This window comes from Homalodisca vitripennis, chromosome 5, assembly GCF_021130785.1.
Source record: "Homalodisca vitripennis isolate AUS2020 chromosome 5, UT_GWSS_2.1, whole genome shotgun sequence".
NCBI lineage: Eukaryota > Metazoa > Arthropoda > Insecta > Hemiptera > Cicadellidae > Homalodisca > Homalodisca vitripennis.
This window is the reverse complement of record NC_060211.1, coordinates 87,026,805-87,053,726: the sequence shown is the minus strand read 5'-3', so window position 1 is coordinate 87,053,726 and position 26,922 is coordinate 87,026,805. Positions and strand designations below refer to the sequence as shown.

At 33.0% G+C, this 26,922-nt stretch overlaps 1 protein-coding gene across 10 annotated transcripts in view; it reads right to left on the bottom strand.

The window, feature by feature from the left end:
• LOC124362470 (protein mono-ADP-ribosyltransferase PARP11-like) overlaps positions 1-26,136 on the bottom strand; it is a 35,586-nt gene extending 9,450 nt beyond the window's left edge. The window contains exons 1-5 of one of the 10 annotated variants that reach the window (XR_006922462.1): positions 25,574-25,964; positions 21,067-21,158; positions 18,394-18,549; positions 14,684-14,797; positions 10,409-10,664 (exon numbers count right to left, since the gene is read on the bottom strand). Coding sequence is in view for 1 of the 10 variants with exons in the window: in XM_046817001.1 (XP_046672957.1) it covers positions 10,409-10,664; positions 14,684-14,797; positions 25,574-25,675 (472 nt within the window). In the remaining 9 variants the exon portion in view is untranslated. The other 9 variants (XR_006922460.1, XR_006922464.1, XR_006922465.1 and 6 more) reach the window with 9 other exon arrangements.
• Between the last annotated feature and the right edge of the window lie 786 nt (positions 26,137-26,922).

Genomic DNA, 26,922 nt, shown 5'->3' with positions numbered 1-26,922 from the left:
ATATATATATATATATATATATATATATATATATGAATAAAGAACACTTTGACTTTGACACAAAAATTATAGTTGTACAGGTCCCTCAACAAATTAATGATGTTAATTGTAGTATTTTATTCTTTGTTGATATCATTGTCATGCATATTTTGCAAAGCAATTTAACAAGTCTCTTTGAAACAACAACATAACAAATCATGCTCAGTTGTCTAAGACTTTGTTAATACATAAATATACTCAAATTCAAAAAGTGTGACCTCTAAAATAGTGTAACCTGTAAAATCTGTTACTACAAATCTAAAAACCTACTGAAGTCTGGAAACAACAATTAATAATACACCTTAGCAAAAAAGCAGTTTTACTGATTTAAACTAAGAATAATTGATTGGTGTTATAAGTTTACATGCATGCCATTGTCAAAGATGTCTTACAATTAGTTTTTAAATTAACCTTATACATCTTTTCTAAGTTCTATCTAAGGACACAAGTTCAGCAGATAATTGGTGAGTATTTTTATTTAGTTATTTAAGTATCTTATTAGTTTAAAATTTGTAACTTTTAAACATTTTACACAATGAGGTAAAACATTGTTCAATAAAGCTATTAATTTTAGTGCTGTGTGAACGTTGAGTTTTAGCATCTCTTCCTCTTAATGCAGCGTCTGGAATCTGACGCTGTCACGGACTTCACTCCTGGAATCTGGAGTCATGTTCGTCTGAAGAGATATAAAAGTTGGAGACGAAGAAGCTCAAACTAAACTCTTTACATTACTTTGACATCAGAGACACCTAGACTACAAAATATAGTGTATAATCTAGAAGAGGTATTCACATGGTCTCATAGGGTCACAATTGAGTGCACTATAATTTTTTAAACATGATCTCTAAGCACGGTGGAGGAGCAACTGAGTTTTCTACACAAAATATAGCGATGGTAGGAAGGGTTTACTCAACGTGAATGTTGAGTTTGCTACAGTTCACCTTACTCTGAGTGCAGTTCGAGCTGCATATGTTCATGTCTCTGAAAACAGAAATCAGATAACCAGAATTGGTTTCATCATTGGTATCACTCATCATTGCTGTTTTTTAGGCAACTGTATTGGTCCCATTGCTGTTTTTTAGGCAACTGTATTGGTCCCATTTTGTTTAATCTATACACATCTCACTTTCCTAGAAACATGTAGTTTTGTACCTTTCATTTATTTGAGGTTCTTCATTTATATGTCTTCGAGAGCCTCGGTATCTTGGCTACAGACTTTCATATTGAGAAGAGATCACTCAATGGAGCACCCACCAAGACTGAAAGCTTTATTTTCCTGAAGTTAATATTAGATCGGGAGGAGAAGCTTTATTGATTTTAGCCCAAACACGTATAATTGACCTTCCTGACACATTGAAGGGGTATTTATTTATTTGCATGCTACATTACAGATAAGTTATCCAATTACATTGTAGCATTATACTATAAGTTATTAAATTTAAGCTAGTTAGCAAATATACAAAATACAAATAATCAATACTCATTCATGCAAGTCTAAATACTAATAACTGTAACTAATAACAAATACATTATACAATTTATTCTCATCTGAAATAACCTTAGAAAAAATATTGAAAGCTGAACGTATTAATTAAAATATAACATATTTTACGAGACATACATATCACATTTTACTAAGTTAACATTAAACAAAACAATAAATAAATACAAATTCAACCAAGAACGGTAAACAGTTGATGTTTGAAAGAGGTCAAGGTCGAGGACAGCACATCGATATGTTGAGGCAGAGCGTTGTGCAGTCGCATCATATTATTGATAGGTGAGTTGGCACCAAGTAATAAGTGGGCAAAGTGCGGGCTGAACAACGCTTGACCACAGCTGGAGAGGCGGGGGACAAGAAAGTTCAGACGTGCAAGCAACTCACCACAGTCCACTGCTCCAGTAAACAACTTTTTTAAAAACACCAACAGGCCTACACATCGCCGCTTACGCAAACTGTCCATTTCAAACAAAGTTAATAACTCAGAATAAGGGACAAGGTAAGTATACATTCTAAATGATTTTAAATATAAAAACCTTAAACATTTTATCTGGATTCGCTCAATCATTTCATTTAAGTATGCATAATAAGGGTGCCAAATAACGAAACCGAATTCAAGCTTTGATCTATTTAGGGAATAATATAATAAATTTAAAGTGTGATTTTTTTAAAATATAGCTCGATCTGCATAGAAATCCAAATGTTCTGTAAGCAGTCAATCAATCAATCAATATTCTTTATTACATATTCTTAGAGAAAAGTACATCGTCAAAATACAAAAACAAGTGCAATCGTAATTTGAGAGTCCATGTTGCTAGATGGGTTGATCCTCCAGGAACTCCCTTTCTTTGTAGTATGGGCGATTCAGCAGCCATTTTGTGACAGCTGCCCTGAAGGTCTTGATAGGTTCCTTCTTTAGGTGGTCTGGTAGGGGGTTGTAGAAGAGGGCCCCTTTGTAGGTTGGTTTTTTTTCCGACAGGGTGAGGTGGTGTATCGGGAGGGCAAAGTCGGCAGCGTTCCTTGTGTTGTGTTCATGCAGGTCTTGATGTCTGGTCTTCTGACTGAGGACGGCATGTGTGACTACTTCTCAGATGTAGACGGATATTACTGTAAGGATTTTCAGCTCTCTGAATGCTTCCCTACAGCTGTCTTGGAATCCGAGGTTTGCAAGACATCTCACCGCTCTTTTCTGGTGAATGAGGACTCTTTGAAGGTTATTGTTAGATGCTCCTCCCCATACTGCAATACCGTACCTGAGGTGCGATTCAAACAATGCGTAGTATGCGGTTTTTGCTATCTCGAGGTTGCTTGCTTGTAGTATTCTTCTTATAACATAAGTGCTAGAGAAGAGCTTCTTGCAGAGCTGGTTGGTGTGCTGCTTCCAGGAGAAATTTGAGTCCATTGTTATGCCAAGGTATTTAGTCTCAGATAGTGTGTCAATTCTGACAATAGGGATATTTATATTCTGTATTTTTGTTCTAAAATTTAATTGGACTGTTTTGGTTTTGTTAAGGGCCAATTCATTGTATCCGCAATATTCCTTGGCTTTGTTTATGGTTGTGTTCGCTTGAAGGAGCAGTGCCTCTGCTGACTTATTTGCCAATGTGATGACTGTATCATCAGCATACATGATAGTCTAGCAATGGTCACCTAGTAGGAATGGTAGATCATTTGTCAGCAGGAGGAAGAGTACAGGACCAAGTACCGATCCCTGAGGAACGCCTCTTGCTATTTTGGATGTCTCTGAGAGTATTTGGTTCAGTACATTATTATTAGTATAGCTTAGCTCAACAATTTGTTGTCTGTCATTGAGGTAGCTGTGGAATCATTGCGCCTCCATTCCGTCAATGCCCAGACCGTGTAGTTTCTTAAGTAGGCGGCTGTGAATAAGGCAGTCAAACGCCTTACTAAAGTCAAGAAAGAAGCTGGTGACTAGGCATCCGTCTTCAAGTTGGTCAATTACGTGTTCTGTAAGTTGGATCAGTGCCGTTGTGGTTGACTTTCCTTTTCGAAAGCCGTGCTGTTGGGAAGTAAGAAGGTGATGTTGCTCTAGGTGGGATAAGAGTCTGTTGAGGAAAATTTTTTCAAAAACTTTTGAAAACGTTGGTATGAGAGAAATTTGTCTGAAATTACTTGTGTCTGTTTTTGGGCCTTTTTTATGTTTTGGGTAGACTTTAGAAAGCTTGAGCAGAGATGGAATAATTCTTTGGCTTAGTGATTTGTTAATTATATTTTCCAATGGCTTACTCAGTTCTTTTTTAAAGAATTTGACCAAGTTTAGCTGATATTTCATCAAAGCCTGATGATGTTTTTTGTTTCAACGTGTCTATTGCCTTTTCTATATCTTCTTGTGTAGCATGTTCAAAGTGAAACTTAGCATTTGCGGTTGAGAGGGGTTTTTCCTGGTCGCTTGTGTCTGAGTTAATGCCGTTGTCTTGAGGAGTTTTTTCAGCAAAAGTAACAATAAAGTTATTGAAGTGATTTGCTATTTTTGTAGGATCTTCCATAGTTCCATTGTTTGTTACAAGCTGCTATTGGTGATCAGTTTCATGTTTTGATCTTCTCTCTTTGTTTATGACTTGCCAGAGTGCTTTTGACTTATTGTCAGCTCTGCTTATGAAGTAAGATGTTTTCTCTTTCCTTAGGCTTTTTAGCTTTAGGTCGTAGTCCTTCTTTCTAGCTCGTGTTTCAGCTTTAGCTTCTGGTCGACCTGAGCAGAGTTCTTTTTCCAGTGCCTGTGTATTTAGATTTTGTAGTCTAGTACATTCGTCATCCCAGCATGGGTTTTGCACATTGCAATTATATGATTGGAAAATAAAAATGTACTGTAAAAAATTACACCTAAATCTTTAAAATTGGTAACAACTTTTAAAGCTGCGTTATTTAGTGAGTAGTCAAAAGTAACATAGTTCTGCGTTTTTCTAGTGTACCTCACTACTATGCATTTGTCTACATCAAATTTTAAACCCGTTTGACTCCAATCAAATAAACGATCTAGGTCTTCTTGTAATAATCTACAGTCACCTAAATGATGTATCTCTTTATATATTTTCAAATCATCAGCATACAACAAGACCTGGCTGTTCTTAATACATTTTACAATGTCATTAATAAATAAGATAAATAATAATGGTCCCAGATTGGAGGTACACCTGACCTAACCCAAAATTCATCAGAAAAGAAACCATTATAATTTACCATTTGTTTTCTATTAAATAAATAGGAAGAAAAAAAAGCTTGATTCCATCACTCGAAAATCCAAAATAATTTAGTTTTTTTTAACAATTCGGAGTGATTGACCTTGTCAAATGCCTTCGCGAAATCCGTATACACCACGTCAACCTGCCCTCCCTTATCCATAGATGATGAACAAAAATCGGTGAAACATAAGAGATTTGTATTTATTGATCTACCAGAAAAGAAGCCATGCTGATGCAGTGTGACAAAACTTTTTACATGGTTAAAAATTTGATTGTACAGGATCGACTCAAATATTTTAGCTGAAGTTGACAACAGCTAAAATGGTAACACTTTTAAAAGAGTATGTAAAAGAACTCTACCTACACCAAGAGATAGATATCCCTGTGGTAAAAGTATATTTAGTTTTTTAATTAGTTAATTGGTTTGAACACTTTTATTGTAATATATATTGTATTAATTTTTATATATTTAATTTTAAACGTTAATTTTTAAACGTTAATAAAAGCGTGTTATAGATATCTATACTATTTTTTATATATGTTATATTGTTAGGGAGATTTTTATTATTTAGTTTGTAAATTAATATTAGTTCTATTGAATGAATGTGAGTAATATTATTGTGCCATGTTCACTCAGATGTACGAGCTGATCTCTAGGATTTCCAAAATCTACGAAGATGTGAGAAGTACTATGTAATCAGCAAACATAATAGCATGACTAACTTTGCACATACATATGCAGGAAAATCATAGGCAAAATACAACCAACACTGTACCCAGTACTGAGCCCTGGGGCACACCTCTCTTAAGTATTCCTTTGACATCTTTCTTACTTCTACAAGTTGACTTCAGTTCCTCATTTAACTTTCCAACCATTTTTCAACTGTTCCCTGGATTGCTAGGCTTATTTCACTCCAAGAACGGTAAGCAGAAATTGAAAACAAATACAAGAAGGATGTTTGTCATTCAAGTTGAACATATCGGTTTGGGTTGGAGGCTAAAGAGCTGCCGGTTTCCCTCCACTTCAGGTTTGTGGATCCCGTTGTGTAAACCACCACGATGTGAGAAAGATCTCGGCCTGACTCCTTCTTCTTAATTTGGACACCGTAAGGGAAGCACGTATTAAAATTCTTTCTATTACTCTACATGTCATATAGAGATCTGATTTGTAGAATCTTGTATAATGGTAATTGAATGTGTTGGAATATATATGGTATAACAAAGTAACAATTTGAATTTTAAATGAGACTCTAGAATCTAAATTTGGTAAGCATGTACTAAGTGTATACATGAATAGAGAATGTTATAAGACATTGGTAACATTGAACTGAATGTAATAAATGAATGATTTGAATACTGATTTGAACACATTCCAAATTATTTGATTTCCCAGTGAATTAAATAAATTAGGTGAAACTCAACCAATACAATGGAGTGAATCTTCTGTTATAAAGAGAGTGTTGCAGCAATTGGAAAACACAGGTGAGTCTCATATAATTAATAGTGAACATTATGTTGTGACAAACAATTTGGTGATAAATATTATTCAAAATTGACAATTAACTTCTGATTTTTTTTTATACAACAATAAAGAACCATAAACATTAACCCTTTGAGTGCCACAGCATATTTCCCAAGTCATACGCATAAATTGCCGGAGCATTGCCTTCTGTTTTGCAAGCGTGTGGGGAAAAAACTATATTAAAAAAAACTATTCAACCGATTTGAATAATTTTTTTTTGGTTTGTGTGTTATAAAACAATGTATTTTTTCCATATAATATTATAATTTTATTTTTATTTAAACAAAAAGAATATAGGTTATAACAAAAAACTAAAAAATGAAAAAAAATAAATTTCAAGTTTGAACTAAAATTTTATTTATACAATATTTTTTTTAATTTTTTTTAGCTATACCATATGAAAGAGCATGAAAAAACTGAACAAAAATCATGCATAATATGGTGTGTTACAGTAATATTTAACCAGATACTGCAATATATACAAAATACAACAAAAAGCAATTTTTGTTCAAGTTTGTCAAAAGTTTAGAAACAATATTATAACTACCCTATTTCACTCAATGAAGTAAGACGACTGTAAAATACTAGTTATATAAAAAGTATATAAAAATATACACAGGCCTACAATATAACCTTACTTCTATAACCTTACTTCACCTAAAATCAATAGTTTGATTGGAACTTGCGTTTTAGTTCATCACCAATCCAACAATAAAATATATGTCACTAAACACGGAAAAAGAAGTTTGTAAATGCATTGTAAGTTTTACTGAACACAATTGCAGAATAGTAATAACAAAAGTTTTCAGCATAAACACACGAAACTAGCACAATGTAAACACACAATGAACGAAACTGTGTAGTTAATGGCAACAAGTAGCAGCTGACCAACTATTGCGTCATCTGTTTTTTTCTGATGACAAATAACTACAAGGGGGCGGTGAACAATAAAAATCAATCACAATTGATAGTTCGAAACTTGTAGATTGCCGTGAAATAAGTTATTTGTCAAAACAAAAATGAATTATATGTGATATTAATTAAATAAAAATCGTCTACTGGGTAGATGCCGGCAATTTATGCACATTTCACAACATCTACTATGTAGACGCTGCGGCACTCAAAGGGTTAACACAGAATATACCCTGACAACAATGAGGGGCTATTAATGAGGATTTCAAAACGGATCTAAAGCATTGCAGTGGTGCAGGCATCAATATAATTAATGTTGTCAGTGGTTCTTCGCTGGTTACTACTAAGTCAGAGTCTCTTCAGCTATTGTCGAAAAATAATGGTTAAAGGTATCAGCAATTTTGGATGTCTTCCATTTTCTCTTTTTTAATATTAAGGGAAATAAAGTGTGTCTGTCCTTGTTACGATTATGTGCTACATTGCATTGCTTTACTCTGATCTCCAGCTTGTGATATTCTGTATGCATTTTCTTTTTTGCAGAATGTCCTCAACTGTCTCGTTCAAATAAATCTTTCTTGGGCTTTCAGAAAATTATTTCTAAGCACGATAGCTTCTGGAGTAATTAATCTTGCTTTAAGTTCTGATTTACACGATAATTCTTGTGGTGACATGTCAAGTTCATCATAGCTATGAGAGTAACCTCGAAGTGAGTGTTTATCTCACCTGCACCACAGATGCTTAACGTTTTAACCCACACATGATTTGCTACAAACTCTTTCAAATCATTCACATTTTTTGTGTTCAAATTTCCATTAACAGCAATAAGGTTTGTTCTATTTTGCATTACAAGTTCCAATCTGGAAAACTGACCATTATCATCTGATAGTCCAGTTTGCACTACTTCCACTTCAATTTTACTTGAGTTCAGATTGGTGCAAACAATATCTATTGAGGTGGCAGAATTTGTAGTTATCCTTGTAGGTGGAAGGTGGAGTCTGAATATTTAAAGACAACAGTATTTGTTGTAGCATGTTAAGTTGTCTTTCTTTAAATTTATTGAGTCTACTCAACATTGAAGTTACTCACAATACATATATCATTTTTATCTGTGGGAATAGAGTCCAGAAGTTCATTTAGTAATATTAGACTCCCACTTGAAGAACTACTAGGTGGATAATAAATTTTAACTACACACAAACATCAATTTTTATGAGTAATGATTTTAAATGCCGCCACTTCAAGCACCATTTCAACACTGAAATCTTCCATCTCAACAGTTTCTGCATTTATTTCAGCCCTATTGGTCTTGAAAATTCATTCAGTCCCTTTTCAGGTGTTGAACTATGAAAATTGATGCATTTAGCCATTTTTGAAAAGCTGTAGAAAACATAGGAGTTCATTCTCAAGACTAAAACTTATACTGCTGGTAGTATTACGAGCACTCACATAGAAATAAAACGTTATTAGTGAGTCTCTTTTCCATCATTAAAATTATGGTCTTAAAAATTAACAATTATAACACTTTTCCGAGTTATTAGAGTTTGACTGACTTTCTTGTACGATAGGAAAATTAAAATTATGTATTTTTGAAGGTCACTTCATGATGAACATATTACTTTTTAAATTATTAAGTCCCTTTAAAAAGACTTCTTAATTTAACTTTCTTCAAACTCCTTTAGTATATCTTCCAAATTACCAATTTAAAAATGGCTGCCAAACAAAAAATGTGGCTAAATTTTTTTAATTAGAGTTTTGTTAATTTCTACACATAGAGAATCCATGATAAATGAATCAAGAAAATAAAAAATGTTGAGCGACACAGACCGAGTGATTCGAAATGGATTGACCCCCACACAAGTTCAAATTCGAATGATTATTCGTCAACCAGTCCCCTAATACAAAGGAAAAAAGTGATGTGTCATAATCAGTAAATTGTACAAGCTTCCTGGTTCTGAATATGAAATTATACCATGGATCTAGATAGAATCTTGTTTGGTTTTATCTGGTTTACTCTTCCATCAAGAAATCCATTTTCACTTTCGAGATTCTTTAGTTGTATTTTCAAGTATTTCTATATTGTTACTCTGTAAGTCCTGAATGACAGCATTTTTACTTTTCAGTTCCTCTATATCTTTCCACATCTTGATAAATATTTTTGATGTTGTCCTTATACTGTTTGACTTCAATTACAAAATCTGGTTCCAAAGATATTGCTAGTTCAAGCGCTTATCCATTTACTTTTTATTTTTCATATGCCTTTTTTTATCTCATTAAGTTCTTCTGAAATATGTTAATTTTTCTCATTGAGCAGTTTGTTGGCAAACATATCTCGACTATACTCATCACGAGTAATTTTTATATTAAGATTCAATCATTTGAAAACTACAGACCCGTGGTTGTATTAGTTATTTCAATATTGCATGAACCTCATTAGAATACTCTGGTACTCTGTCATTCAGTATATTTGCTAGCCAGTCTTTCTTAAAATGTCCATTCAATATAACTTGCTCACTGTTGGACATTCCAGTTTCTGTCTGATTAGAGCTATTTTAAAGACCATTCAAATTTCCTTAAGAATCATATTAAAATTTTTATTTTTATTCTTGAGTTTTCCATATTTTTCTTTGTTTTGAATATAAAAACATAAATCTTTATTTTTTAGGTAAAGATTAAATAATTTTAAATTAAATAATTTAATGTTACAAAAAATTATATCAGATTTATGAATTTTTTTTATCTAAAAGAGTACTAAACAGCTATTTTAGAAGTTTTTTACTCAAATCCCTTTTCATTTAAAATATATGTGAATAAATGAAAGTATACATTTTTTATACTGATGAAAAACGTTGTCAAAATATTGGTTATTAAATAGTTGAACAAAGAGTCCTTAAATATAACATAAATGTAAATGTAAATTAAAATTATATGAGGAAAATGGAATGAAAACTTAATTTTTAACTGTCGAGACAGTGAAAATCAATCCTCAAGAATGAGATATGGAGGTGCTTAAACAAAACATGTATATGTACATACACAGTAGTGAGTATTGGTACAGTATAGTAGTGAGTATTGGTACAGTATAACACTTCAGTGCAAGTTAATATACAAATCAATTGTGCAGTATTGGTAATATACCAGCAGACTCCAATAAACAAATTATCTTTTTATTTTACATAAAATAAAATCTAAAACTAAGAAGTCAATAAACAAGTCAAATCTAATTAACTGACTTACCAATATTATGGTTGGCATGGCAATTAGCATATTCTGCATCACCTGAAAAGCTAGTCCCTTTTCCAAACAATCCCCTTGATACTCTCCGCCAGTCAAAATTGTTATTGGTGATGGATTTTACATTGTCAACACCAGTGACATGAAAGAGTTCCTTTTCCTCCACTGTTTCATAGCGGGACAAGTACTCGTCCTTCTTTAACAAGTACATAGCTTTCAGAAAGCTGTTCTCTACCCTGTCCACCTTTCTTATCTGAACCTGTAAAGTTAAACACACCATTACAATTTTATATAAGAGGGTATTGTTCTTTTTATGTAGTTGGGACTGTAACTGATCATATATATTTAACAAATTACAGGGATAGATATAAATTGTACTTCAATGAACATATTATGACATTTCCTTCTATATTCATTTTATAAAATTCAGTTTATGTAACAGAATATGTAAGCAACTATATCTGCAAATATAATGTTAATAGCACTAAGCACTACTAAAACTGCCATAGTACCATTTGGAAGCCGATTTGAATGTGCGCTACACATACCAGGAGGTCGTGATGAATGATGAAGTAAAATGTTTAGGCATTAACTACACTTGACAAAAAAAATTACCATGGACACCTCATGTGGACTAGTTTTGTAAGAAGCTGAGTTCCAGTCCCTATTCAATTAAAAACAACAAAGCCTTAACAGGCAAAACAACAACAGGAGTTGCAAAATACGCATTGTTGGTGTTGTTGGTTTGGAGTGTAACCTCAAAATACTAGTATTTAGTGAGTCCTTAAACAACAAAAAAGGCAATGAGAATACTTTCAGGGTAAAACAACTCGGTAACTACAAAGGAATCTTTAGGACTCACAAAATTCTAACAATTGCATCTTTTTATATTCAGGAAACTTTTATGAAGAACACAATGAGAGGAGATCTGCCTAAACTCGGTGAACTTCACCAACACCATCGGAGAAACACTAGATTTTACAACCTTTCATTGCACTGTCTGACTCAATTTGAAAAGAAGCCTATGTACACGAGATGGAAGCTCCACAACCTTAGAAACTAGGTAGAAGAAAGGTACTGAGAAACAGGGAAACGATGGATCTCAAATCCACACTACACAGATGGCTCATTGATTGTCCCTTCTACTCCATACAAGGATTCGCTCAAGGAGCTTTTTGAGACATAACTTTGTATATTGACATGAACTTTCACTGTGATAATAACACTGTTTTCAATGAATATATGAATAAAAATTAGTTTATTCTAAAAATAAACATAATTTTAAATAATCTTTTGTCCAAATAATAAAAAGTTGTTAGTGCGGTTAAATGTAATATCCGAAAATACAACTACTTCATTTAAGAATAAAAGAAATTAAAAAATTGTACATTTAACTTTAAAAAATAGTTAACAAGTTTTTAAAAGAAACATATTAAATTTGGCCAATAGTATTTATAAATATTGGTACAAATGTGTTTGAAAAAGGCTTGGCATTTCTTGTATACATATTGAAAACTTAACGTAGCACTTGTGGGACGCCTCTGTCAACTGGCAATGCTTTGGTGACAGTTCTTTTTGTTACTCCATTAATTGGTCTTCTAGTTTTTTGAGAAGTAAGTCATGACTCAAACAATCAAAAGCCTTAGTGAAGTCCAGGAATATTGCAGTTGTTGTATCTCCCACATCTAAAGCTGACGTTAAGATATTCAGCAATGCTTGCCAGGGCTGTTGTCGTAGATTTACCCTCAACAAAACCATGTTGATTGCTTGGTAGCAGGTTGTTTTTATTGAGATGGTCTAGAAGACGTAACAGTACAATTTTCTCAATAATTTTGGATACTACAGGGAGCAAGGAGATTGGCCGATAGTTACTGTTTTCAGTTGGGTCTCCTTTTTGAACTTTGGATAGACTTTCTCTGATTTTAATTTTGATGGAAAAATACCTTGTGCACATGATTTATTGATTATTTTTGTTAGTGGGCATATTAGTGGCTCAATGCGGTTTTTATCAGTTTTGTAGAAATGTCATCAAAGCCAGTTGCATTTTTCAATTTGATTTGCATTATGGTTGTTCTTACTTCATTTTGAGTTGTCGGCCAAAGAGCAAGAGTGCCATTTATTTTCAGCTTGGGAGGCGGTTTAACAGGCATTCCATCATTATACAGCTTGAGCAAGGGTGTTGTTGGTGATACTTGCAAAAAATTCGTTGAGTTGTTTTGTTACTATCATGGGGTCTGATGTCAGTGACCATCAATTTTAAGTTTTATTGGTTCATTTGTACACTTATTTTTGCACCTCTCTTGATTTATAACGTTTCATATAGCTCTGCTTTTGTTGTCAGCATCATTAATGAACTTGGATTTCAGATGTTTTCTTTGGGCCTTGAAGTGAAGGTCATATAGGTCCTCTTTCTTTCTGTTTCAGTAGCTTTTGTTTTCTTCTGTACCAGTTAGCAGGTATTCTTCTTGAGCTATAAGAAATTGTTCACGCTTGTATTTTGTTTCTTGGTCATATTTAATCTGTTGCCTTTTTTTTCTTCTTAATGCGGGTATGAGTATAAGGGCATGCCAGGTCCATGTTGTATGTCATGATTTATAAAAATTTATCATAGGAGACTTCTGCTGATGTAGAGCCAAGTAAGTCATTCCATCCTTCTTTTTTCAACAGATTATTAAGAAGTGCCAGGTTTTTTTTAGTTTCACAAGTTGTCCTGTGTGGTCAGAGATAAAGGTGTTGATAACAGTAACTATTGGTTCGCAAGGAAGCTGATTACAGCAGACCATATCTATGGAAGTTGCACTGTGTGGGGTGACTCGTGTAGGTGGTAGGTTGTCTTGTGATGTTGTGAGACTTAAGTGTGTCTTGGAGTTTTTTGTTGTTTCCACTGGTCTCAAGACAGTCAATATTGATGTCACTCATAATTACAGTTGGGCTATTCCATGTATGTATAGAGTCAAGGGTGGTTGATAAAATTCCTAATGCTTCATCAAAATTGTTATATTGTCTGTAGATTCCAATAATGTAGAAAGAAGGTTTTTTCAATGTTAATTTTATTGCAGACAACTTCTTGACTGTATTTATTTCCTCCCAGACCGGTTGCATAGTTTTTAATATCATCTTTCACCAAAATTGCTACTCCTCCTTTTTGGTGGTATACTCGACAAAAACTTTCAATGAGTGTGTAGCCCTGTAGTTAAGTAGTTTCTAAATTTGTCCTTTTGAGCCCGTGTTCTGTGATGATTACAATGTCTGGATTAGTAGTGCTGAGGAAGTAGTTCTTATGTCAATTTTATTGGACAACCGGTCAGCATTTTGATGAAAGATTGTTAATTCTGCATTTTTCTTGTGGAGATGGAGTTTTGAGTTTGTTGTCTTGATCTTTCTGTTATGGTGTGGTTTTTAGAGGTAAGTCTAAAAAATGGATCTCATTAAGGCTTTCAATGGAGTTTTTGGGTAAGTTTCACGAAGTTTACTTCAAGAAATTGTTGTAGGGAAGCTTGGATACAACAAATTTTGTGCCAGATGAGATTCAAAAATCCTTACGGAATATCACAAAAAACAAAGACTTGCTGATCGTTAACTTTCTTTGATGAACACGACACACATGTTAATGAACTTCTTGATCGTATCGTTACTGATGATGAAATATGGGTGAAGCATATCAATTGTGACACAAAAATGCAATCTATAGAACGGGGGCACACACATTCTCCAAAAAAAATGTTTTTTGGGGGATGCTGAGGGTGTGATTCTGGTTGATTTCCTTGAACGAGGATCACAGCAGAAAGCTAACGTGAAAAATTGCAGAAGCTACGCCGAGCAATTCAAAACCAAGCGTAGGGAAAAATTGCACTCAAAAATGTTGCATAACAATGCACGTCCCCATACAGCCAATAGTACACGACAAGTCTAAGATGATTTGGTTATCCACCTTATAGCCCTGATCTGGCACCAAGCGACTACTACCTTTTTCCAGTGATAAACACCTGGCTCGCAACGCAGCGCTTCGATAGCAACGCTGAATTTCACGCTGGTGGTTATCAGTGGTTAAGATTTGTGGTGGCATATTTCTACAAAGCTGGAATCGTAAAACTTGAATCACATTAGGATAAATCTTTCAATTTGAATGGGGATTACGTTGAAAAATAGCCTAAGAATGTAGCTTTTAAATGTATATAATAAAATGTTCCTATTTCAGTTGGTTAATTTTTATTTCAAAATGTCTTTTACTTTTTGGATAACCTTCATATATAAATAACATTGATTGTTGGAGCTTACCGTTGGAAATGTTTTGAAGATCATTTTTCTAATCCGTTTTGTCTCCTTCGAGTTGGCTTCCACTAACCTCTCTACCAGAGGTTCCATGCTCAAATTCTTGACCACGGAAATTTCCTACATAATATGAGAACAATTAAATATTTAAAATATATAAATTTAAAATGTTTTTACCCTATTGTGTATGTATGGATTGTGATATATTTCCATCATGCTCATGAAAATATGGTAAACATTCTTATTTCCCCAACCCACAAATTCTGTTTAAGCTGGGGAAACTCAACAATACAAATAGATTTATTTATTTTAATTTGTGTGGGTACATTTTATAATAAGATTAGTAATAATGGATTTAAATTCAAATGTTCTTAGCCTAAAAAGTACTCTACATTACAGCATTCATTAGTATAATTTTAAAATATTTTTATTATTAAACTTACTTTAAATCATTTAATGGCTGAACAAAGTGAAACTTCAATATGCAGTAATAATATTCAATGTTTCTCTATCTGTAGATATTATAAAGCTGTATTTTTGACCTGGTTTTAGCTAAATTAAAAAAATTTCTTCTCGTAACACCCAGAACACACACAGTGACTTATGACTCTATATTTACACATAGCAATGGTGAGAAGGGTTGATTCAATGTAAATGTTATGTTTAGTTCTAGTTCACCTTCCTCTTTGCAACATCTGGAATCTGATGCTGACACAAACTTGACTCCTGGAATCTAGAATCATGTTCGTCTGAAAAAATCCCAAAAAAGTCGAAGACGAAGAAGCTCTCTATACATTGTATCATTATCAGAGACACCTAGACTATAAAATATAGTGTAATCTGGGTTAAGAGGTATTCTAATTGTCTCATAAGGTGTAAAATTTGAGTACACAATGTTTAAGACACAATCTCTAAGCACGGTGGAGCAACCCGGTTATATTGTAAATACTTCCATTGAGCTAGTGGTTTAAAAATGACATTTGAGATTTTTTTAAATTGATTCATTACCATAAAACATCCTTACGAGATATTTTCAAAAAGTAAAGGAAATTTTCATTTTTTGAAACAAATATTTAATTATTCTCTAAATTAATGTTGTCAACTTCAAAATAATCCCTCTTAGATATTAAGCACTAGTGCCAGCTCTTTTCTCAATCCTCGATACACTTCTCAAACTCTATGTTTAGGATAACTTTTAGCTCTTTTAGCAATGCACTTTTACTTTTATTGAATTTACAGTTAGTACTCCTTATTAACCATAACCATCACGTTCAATTAAACTTGTCGAGTCTTTTTCAGTCTTAGTAATTCAGAATGCCTGCACTGGGATGATTGAGCCCTAGTTTCAATATCATATTTGTAAACCCATGTTTCCTCACCTGGTATAATACATTTCAGTAGTTCTGCACCACCGTTAATTAATTTCTGAGCAACTTCCATTCGCCGTTGTTCTTGTTCAAAATTCAAAAATTTTGGAACAATTTTTGCTGATCATAATACGGTTGTAGATGTGCTGGGGGAGGGGGGAGGCTGGAGCATGTATCACAATTAATGTCTTCACAGCCATCTTTGAAATGTTTATACCACTCATAAGTTTTACTCATAGCAGATTCACCATAGGCCTTTCTTAACATTTCCAACACTATTTAATTTTTCACACAAAATTTGATGCAAACTGTTTGTTCCAATTTTAAACAAACGAAAATCGCTGAGTTCATAAAACACATGTAACCTTAGCAGCTACCATTAAAAAAGTAAAAAATTATTAGAGCTAGAAATTTTATTGTACTTTAGGACCATGAATACTAACATAATTTTTTAAATCTTGACAATCCGTCTCTCCAAACCCGCGAAACTTAAAAATTCCTGTTACTTTCTTTAACACACCTTCTATTTATATATCAAAATATCAATTGTCTTTGCATAAATGATATATCTATTTAAATATCAAAAAAATCATATTTAAAATCTAAACTGTATGAAAATTTTGAATAAACAAATGTTTTACTGTATTAAAGCCATAAAAATATATAAAAGCTTGTTGATCATTAAACATTTACTTGGATTCAAGAATCAAGAAATTTATTGCAACATAACATCCACAGTTATACAACTATACATGTTGTGTGAACAGGTTGCTTGTCAATAATACATACTATATGGTAAAAACAGTTTGTACAACATTTCATACATTAACAATGTTTTTGTCAAATTCACTAAAACTACACAAGCTGCAGATTGTCCTGCAAGAATTCAGAAATATTATAATAGGCCTTATTAATTAGTAAGCTTTTCACTGATTTTTTAAAACTGAACAGTGTTAGCTGCTTTACATGTAGAGGTAATTTGTTGTAAAATTTAATTCCCATATAATTTGGAGAGCTTTCAAATAATGTTAATTTGTGGAGAGGAAATTGCAGATTGTCTTTAAAACGGGTGCCATACTGATGTTCATGATGAATTATAGTTTCTGAATTTAGGCGATTATGAATAAATATTAAACAGCTATAGATATACAATGATGGAATGGTCAATATTTTCATATCTCTAAAAATATCTTTACATGAATCTCTCTGATTCAAAAATAGCATGGTTCTAATATATCTCTTTTGAGCTTTAAAAACAGAGAAAATACCTGAACTACATCCCCACACTTGGATCCCATATTGTGCCAATGAACAAAAGCAAGCATAATAAACTATGATTGTGTTGATATGGCTTTAATAGATATGTTTTATCATTCAGGCAGTGTATAATTAATGATAAAACAATAATTTTGATTTCATGTCTTTACATGCACCTAAATTTGGTTATGTTGTATTATATTAAAATATTATATTTATAATAAAAAAGGTAATTCATTTAATTTAGTTGATTTTCTTTTAGTTTTGCACTTTAGTAAGTCATACAAGTTTATATAAAGCGTTTTAAAATAAACAAAAAATTGAAGGAAATACAGTTTTGTAACTTAAAATGATTAAAAACTGCAAAACTAAAAAAAAAAAAATAATTTTATAATTCAATGTTTTATTATTACAAAAAGTAATATTTTAATATGAAAAAGTAACATTTAAGGTACACCTAAAGACACTTATTCTACATAACTGTCCTAGTGTTTTCAGTGTGTGCCTTTGAATCTTATGAAATTTTCTATAAAACTTGTGCTGACATAATCAAATAAAATTTATAATGGGCTGTATGCTTTACTTTTATAATAGGAAAACTGCAGTTTTTGTAAATTAGTGATCATATTACAGTAAAATATTTTGGTTAATCAAAATGTTTATAACTTTTAGATTTTATTGTTCTTTATTATCTAGATTAAATAAGGAAGTTATTATGATAATGAATAACTTAATTAAAGACCTGTGTTTAACATGACAACTTAAATATGGACATATGAAAATTGTTAACACGTTACAATTTTACAGTAGGTGTATATATTAAAATAGCTTCATATATTTATGTATTCTTGATTAATGTTTAGTTTATTAGCACAAAAAAATAATAGCATGAGGTACCAGTTTTGTTTTTACAACTTCTAAATGTAATTCACGTGAAAATCATGACAATCTAATAACTATGAAAATATCAAGAATTGAATAACATCTTCTAAAAACTTATATAGAAATATTGAGAATTGTAGAAAAAATTATACAATGAGGACAATTGCAATAGGCCGATTCGGTATAAAAAATCTACCTAAAAAAAATCACCTTTATCTTTTACACTGTTTTCTACTAAACATGAGAAGAAGCACCACCTCTTCCTCAGGGAACATCTTCACAAATGCAAGTAAAGAGGCAAAGAGACACTTGTTCTTGTAATTCCATATGATATATCGATTTCCATAAGACAACTATGTCGCGTACCTAAAATTCAAATTCAAATTCTTTATTGCCAGAACATCTTTACAATGTATAACAGTGTCAGAAACAAATTAAGCATGAACTATCATCTATGATATACACTGCCTAGGCCTAGTAACAAGTGTCTATCACATTCCAGCATAATATATCATATGGTATTATATGAATCAATAACTTTTTTACACTTTTCTTGAAAGAATTAATTTCAAGAGATTTAAGATGAGAAGGAAGAGAGTTGTAGAGTTTAATGCCTGTTTCAACAAAACAATTTAAAGTGGTTTTAAGACTACATTGAGATATTCTAAGAGAATTTGAGTTTCTAGTCATATGGTTATGTACAGATCTATTTGTAGGTATGGCATGTAAATTTTGTTTTGTATACAATAGGCAATCTAAAATATAAAGAGCAGGTACTGGAAGAATACCATACTTTTAAAATAAAGGTTTACAGTGAGTCCTTATGTTTACATTAGCTATAATCTTAATAGCACGTTTTTGTAAAATAAATCATTTTTTTTTTGTGTTACAATCATTGTCCCATACAATAATTCCATAAGATAAGAAACTATGAAGGTAGGCATAGTAGACAGTAATGAGGATGTTTATAGTTACAATATATCTTAGCCTAATTAATATAAAAATACCCTTAGACATTTTATTGCATAACATTTCAACGTGCCTATCCCATTTGATGTTAGTCTGAAGAATAACTCCTAAGAATTTAACATAGTCTTTAGCAAATAAAATATCATTACATTTAACTTGTACAGCCAGGTCAACAGCAAACATATAAGAGCTCGCATGATTAGTAGCAATAGTACCTGGTAATGATTTATGTAAGTAATAAAAAATACTGGGCCCAGGATTGAGCCCTGTGGGATACCAGTTCTTACATTTAAGTATTGTGAAAAGTGGCCTTCATAATAAACTGCTTGTAGCCTTTCAGACAAGTAAGACCCTACAAACTTAACTGCCAAACTAGCAAAACCATAAAATTTAAGTTTATATAGCAGTTTGTCATGTGAGATTGTGTCAAATGCTTTTGACATGTCATAAAAGGCACCAATTACTTTATTCTTGCTGTCCAGACTATAAATACAGCTCTTAAAATATTCAGAAATGGCTAGACTAGTACCTTTCTTAAATCTAAAACCAAACTGACAGTAAAAATAATTTTTTTTCAAAATATTCAACAATTTGATTGTTTAAAATAATTTCAAATACCTTAGATATTATCGGTATTATCGATACAGGTCGATAATTGTTGTAGTGAGACACAGAGCCCTTCTTGTAAATTGGTATGACCTTAACTCATTTTAAACATTGAGGGAAAATACCACTTTCAATACAACAGTTAAATAAATAGGCTAAAATCTCAGAGATATGAGGTGCAGCAATTTTTAGCAGACCAGAGTTCAGGCAATAAACATCCACTTTTACTACAGCTCAAGGAATTGATAGCATTGTAGACTTGCTCAACGCTCACACATTTCAAAGAAGAATTGAGCACTTGAGGTAAACTCCGCTTAACCTTATCTGAATAAAAAGACATACACTGATTTGAGTTAAGAACATTACCAACAATACTACTTACACTTACACTACTAGTGAAAAAAAATCATTAAATCCAGCTGAGGTAAGATTTCTTTTACTATTACTACATTTAGGCTTATCGTTTTTTCTTGAATTCTCCTTTACAATTGCCCACATTTCCTAGGGTTTGTTCTTAGCATTAACAACTTGATTACAGCTATACAGTCTCTTTGCCTTTCTAACGGATCTCCTGTATTTGCACCTTAAATAATTAAAACAATCCTTATAACATTCTAGACCATTGTATTTAAATTGTTCGTACACAAACAAACACTGATCTTTCAGAAGTCTAAGATCATCATTATACCAATTAGCTTTATGAGATGTACATTTACTACAAACAATTTTTACAGGAAAAACAAAGGTAACAATGTTTAATAAGTAGTTTAAAAACCAATCAAACTTCTCATCTATAAGGGTGTAGAGTAACAGCCAATTTGTTTTACTTAATAGCGCTGCAAAATAACGTGAGCTCACATAATCAATAGTTATTATTATCCTTGCAGCACTCATATTAGCACCATCAGTAAATGTACACTGCAACTGGAAGCTCATAACGATTGCAAAATGATCAGAAACAATCATAGGCTCAACTTTAGGCAAAAGAAATCCTATCAGGATGTATTGTAGTGGATATATTATCCAGGCAAGAACCTTGACCTAAACCAGGCCTAGTTATTTCATTAATAGTTCTCATTAAATTAAAACTTGTCAACAGATTTAAAAATATATGCTTATTAATGTGATCACATAAAATATTTACATTGAAATCTCCACACAATTCCAGAGATGAATTTGATTTATTCCTAGAATTATAAACAGATAATAAATTTAATAGTCCTTCAATCCACATATTGAAATAGTTGTCCAAGGGCACACCTAGACAGGTAAGGTAAATGATGTAAATGGCAGCTATTTCACACATACCTGCAATTGAAAGTACCATCAAGTCCGGTACCTCAACACCTACCCTTCCAGATTTGGTATAAATTGCTACACCACCACTCCTACCCGATGATCTGCAACAGACACTGGCCAAGTCGTAACCTCGTACACGTATGTCTGCAATCTCATTTTTAGCTAACCAGTGTTCACATATACACAAAAAGTCTACTTCAAACCTGTTATTTAGATAATTATGTAACTTAATCATTTTATGTAGAAGTCCCTGCACATTCCATTGCGCTATGACTGCTTTATACCCACCTTCTATTGTATTTACACTATAGTTCATGTCTTCTAGACGAGTAGTCAATATTTGTTTATCATTAAACTTATTGTCAATCATGGTGTTTTTTGATTGGGCTAAGCTTCCAAGTTTAAATTCCCACTGTTTTTAGAATATTTTTTCTTAAATTTAGACGCAAATACGTTATTCGGCCAGAATTTTGGTGAGTAGCCTAAATATCCCCAAAGATATTTGATGAGACTCCCAATTTTAAAAAGGAGTAAAGATCAGGTCGTTTAGATGCAATCTGTTCTACAACATAGTTGCCAGGTTTATTCCTTTTGAGGTAATTCTCAGTGTCACTAGGTTTAATATTTGCACCAAAACGAGATACAAACAAGAACGCTTTCTTGTCAGCTATATTGAGATTATGTAAAGCATTTGATGTACCTGTTATAAAATTCTGCCTAGGCCTACGTTTCACTGTTAGGGAATAGGACCTAGTATTTTCTGTGACCTGTTGAGAGGACTGGGATGTCATTTTTCTCCTTTCTCTAAGAGATATCACTTCACTTAATTCATCCTCATCATTAATTTCAGAGGATATGTCAGAATGATTTGATTCAACATCACAAGGAACGCAAACACCACTACCACCAAGAACATCATCGGCGTAGGCACGAAAGATAGAGGCAGGGAAATTGTGTGTGAAGCCGCGGGCAACTGCTAGTATAATATATAATTACAAGAAAACAATAACATTTACATACCCTATGTATTTTCAAGGATAAACAATGAATGATTGTGAAACAAAGAAGACATGTATGTCACTGTTCTTACCACCATTAGTCAATAAGGAATCACGTGATTTTAATTTTGAATTTATTTCTAAATGCGTTTTCACTTTGCATAAATTTTGAACGATGATATCAAGCTGAATTATGTTTAAGTTAAACTCATTTTCTTTTATAGTTAATAACAGACAGTCGAAAGCTTGTGGAAGACCGTGAAATGAAGTTTAAAAAGTGGCATATCAGCCGACCTCCTTGTAGATCATCTCTGTGAGTATTGGTACAGAAGAGGAGTATGGTTTTCTAGAGAAGATACTTCAAAAACTTCTCGAAAATTGTTAATCATTGCTACCCAAAAGAAAACATAAATAATTACATATATTTTGTATTTCCTGTTATATTTTTATAATTTCATTATTATTTATGAGTTTTTCCTATTTCCAGTTCTAATCATTTGTTTGATTGTTAGAACTCATTTATTGTTCATAAGATTATAACTATGAGCATTATATTAATTAATTTAAGACATAATTGGGTAAATCTTAAGATCAGCGACTACCGCTCCGATCGCCGTAATTTTTTGCATACTAACACAGATTAATGTAGTTTCACCGAAAAAAATAGTCCCGATTGTCGCCGGGGCAGTTTACCCCCCCCCAAAAAAATTTTTTTTTAATTCAAAAAACAATTAAAATTTTAAAAAAATTTTACTTACCTTAATGGTATTTTTTATATTTCTGATCAGCCCCTCTAGAATTTGATATTTTACTGATAGGTACTATCTCGAGGGATGTTTTTCTTTCCTTGACATCAGCGCGGGGCAGCACTCAGTGCTGAAGCCTGCGCTGATGGCCTGAGGCACTCGCCTCAACTCGATAACAACTAATTAATTTTTAGCTCGAAATTTAAGAAAAACATTGTTCATTTGGATCAAAACTCTGCTCATTTCAGTATTATTTTTCATTAACGTTTACATTAACGTTATGGCGCCGCATCCGATGACGTCATCACGAGGTTAAATCACGGGCACGTGATGCCCGATCATCAAATAAACATGCTTCAAAGAATAGCGTGTGACAAGAACCATCGCACGCCATGTCAACAACTTCACTAATTATTCCTTGTCCATGTGAGTATATTTGTAGACAACTGGCGGTTAATCGAAGCCTATAGGTCCTATAGGTCACGTGATCAGCCTGGCCAATCGGAAACTTTCTTGTTTGTCACGTGACTACTGTCAACCAAATCAATCAATCAAATCAAAATCCTTTATTGCTCAAAATAACATTTTCATGCATTAGCAACGTCATTAAAGTATACACACAGGGCTAGCTTAACTAACTTATACAGTGTTACATGTTATGCTAAGTATACATCAAAGAAAAAAAAACAAAACTATATTTAGTCTACTATTTACAATTTATGCAAAAAATCCTGGACACTGTAAAAGGAACCGTCGATGAGGAACTGTTTTAAGTTATTTTTGAACAAGGTTAAAGAACAATCCACCTTTAAAGCATCTGGAAGTGAGTTGAAAAGTTTAATGCAGTTGTAAGTTACGTGTTTTTGAAAAAAAGAAGTAGAATGTTGTGGAACTGGAATGTTAAGCCGGGTTCTAAGTGAATAATCTGAATTGGTGTTAGCTAGTGTCATAAAGTATTCATTCTTTTTAAAAAAAAAACTAAAGAATAGTTTTTTCAACTCATCAAAACGACCATGGTCGCCATTGTTTTTAGTTTGATAGTCGAATATCTTGTTATTTATGTGTTTTGTATTGCTAACATCGTACTGCTGAAAAACGAATTTTATATGTTAGCGACAATCGGGACTATTTCTTTCGGTGAAATATACGTTAACCTGTGTTAATATGCAAAAAATTACGGCGATCGGAGCGGTAGTCGCTGATCTTAATATTTATCCATAATTGTTATTATGACTATATATAGATATAATTTATAAACATGTATTCGGTAAATTAATATTAACTATCAATGATTGTACTAATCGATATAGAAACCGGATCCCCTTATCGTACTCTAAACACATTCATCACCATTGTTCTTGTCAGTTAATAGCTTTCTACAAAATCGAAATAACAGCTGCTAATGACATCACTTGTCATGAATAAAGAAAGCTGGCAATGACTAATTATAAATATCTGTAGGTCAAACGTCTTATTGGATAGTATTGATATTTAAAAGTGATAATAATCATAATCCAATTGTGTTGGTGGCCGCTTTTTATACTGTAGCCACAACAAGAAGCACAATACATAAGTATTGACATTTACATTTTAATTATTAAAAAACATAGTTATTTGTAAGTTGGGCTCCCTAAACCATTGTATTTTTTTGGTATTTATTTACATTAGCGTGACCATGGAAAATGGAATTTTTTTCAAGGTTGGGCATTTATAGCTAAGTATTATTATCACAGGTGCATATGAACTGGGGGGAAAGTATATTATTGTATTATATTGATGCCTTTCGGACAACGATGCCTGCCCGCTGCGCAGTGCTGCGCACTGCTTGCTCTTTTAGAAAAAAAATTAACTCGAGCTTGCAAAAGTCGAATCCCAGATCACTTGATGCCCCTACTCCTTAACGCAATAATGCCCGAAAGGCATCAATATAATACAATAATATTCTTTCCCCCCAGTTTATATGCACCTGTGATAGTAATACTAGGCTATAACCTAGTATACCTGGTATTTATTTACAATAGCGTGACCATGGAAAATGGACTTTTTTCCTGGGGTTGGGCATTTATAGCCAAGTATTATTATCACAGGTGCATATAAACTGGGGGGAAAGTATATTATTGTATTATATTGATGCCTTTCGGGCATTATTGCGTTCAGGATGGAAAATAACCGAACAAGCAAAATTTTGTCGAACAACACTTGAGGGTTAAGGAGCAGGGGCATCACGTGATCTGGGATTTGACTTTTGCAAGCTCGAGTTAATTTTTTTTCTAAAAGAGCAAGCAGTGCGCAGCGGGCAGGCATCGTTGACAGGATTAACGTACTAGTCAGCATCATTTCAGCCAGAGGTACTGTCAAAAACAGAGTTTTCAGAGGATTTCAAAAAATCGTAACTCCTTTGATTTTCGTTGCCGACGAATTTTTTCTTCACTATTGTTTTCAGGAAAAATTGTAGTATTCAGGAAAAAAAAATGAACATACCTTTCCATGGTCACGTTATTGTAAATTGATACCAAATACCTGAATGGCTACTCTGCCATTAAACCCACTGATACCATTTGAGTTTCCCATGCAAGTGATGATAACCCATGGACTTTAAATCCTGTTATTGTTTGGCAACATTGATGGCTTTCAGACGCTTAATTTTCTTGCTTCTTTCTTTATAATGACTACGTGATCAGATATATTCTAGGAAGTTAGCCTATACAGAAAGCCTTGGTGCTTCTCAGGAACTTGTATAAATGTCTGTCACTTAGATTAAAGGCCACTTACAGGACGAGTTCTTGAAGAGGCGGAATCTCCAGAAGAAAATCTAGACGTTGAAGTACAACCTTTTGAAAACGTAGAAGAACAAGCACCAAGATGGTAATCCATGCCAACTGATTGTGGGTTTTATCAATCCAAGATTGATAAATAAATACTGAAATATTGCTTACTCAAAACTATAAACACAGACGGCAATTCCTTTTTCTTATCAGTCAGAGACGACCACTTCAATTTGGCGTTTGTTTGGTGATGAAAGAATAAGAAGGTAACCGTTGTGGGTTAGTTCAGTTATTTTTTTAGTTTGGTTTCCGGTTATAACTGTTTAATCAGTTATTTTTGTTGCAACCAATAAAATTAATAGGGTTTTAGACATTTTGACATCGTTATATGTTACAAAATATATAACACAACGTTTCGGGGAATAAACTTAAAGAAAATACGTACAAAGAATTGGAGAAGAATCTTAAATTGATCAACATTGCTGGTCTGAAAATCATCACATGAAATGGGATGAGGCCAACATAATACACCATGAGGAGAATTTCTTTAAACGCTAACTTCATACTTAACCCTAGATTGGTAACGCTCCTAAAACTTACTATACTGGTAAGGCTTCGTCAGGGAGACTGACTTTATCCCTTTTACTGCCGACGTCCGACATATCGGACGTCGCATTTTTGCCGAAACGCCAACGTCCGATATGTCGGACGTCTGTTTTTTTTTATCGTTTATGGCTACTGTTATGTTCAAATGCCAAAATATTCGGTATTTTGGTTGTTTAGGAGCAAAGGATAATGAAAAGAAGCCATTTGAAGAACTTTGGATTTCTTTTTTGTCGTCTTTGACTAGAATTGACGAACTACCTAGACAGCTGTCAAAACCTGATTGAATCGGATTATGTTACTGAAATCTTCGTTCATTGTTGTTGTTTTACAATGTTATCGAAATTGTTTTTTGAAGTGTTACTTTTGTTGATCAAGGATAAAATGAGTAAAAGAGTTACATCTAACTCTCCTGTGAGTGAGGGAACAATAAGTAAGTGCAAGACGAACTAAGTGGCGATTTCCTTCAGATTTGTCAGATTCAGATGCCGAGAACGAATCTGATATTATTGTTAGGGCTATTGATGACAATCAAAGTGATGTGGATGACACTGATGACGATTCCTGACTGTATCTTCTTCGTTACCAATCAGATAATGAGGAGTTTATTAGATAGTGAGGGGAGATGTGGCACAGATAAGTTTACCTTCAAATTCCACTGGTAGGGGCCTAGAGGAGGCCTACCAGTTTTGGGGAAAATCCTCATAGTGACAGTTTATGTTTCAAGGTAGCACCTTCAAATTTGGTATATGT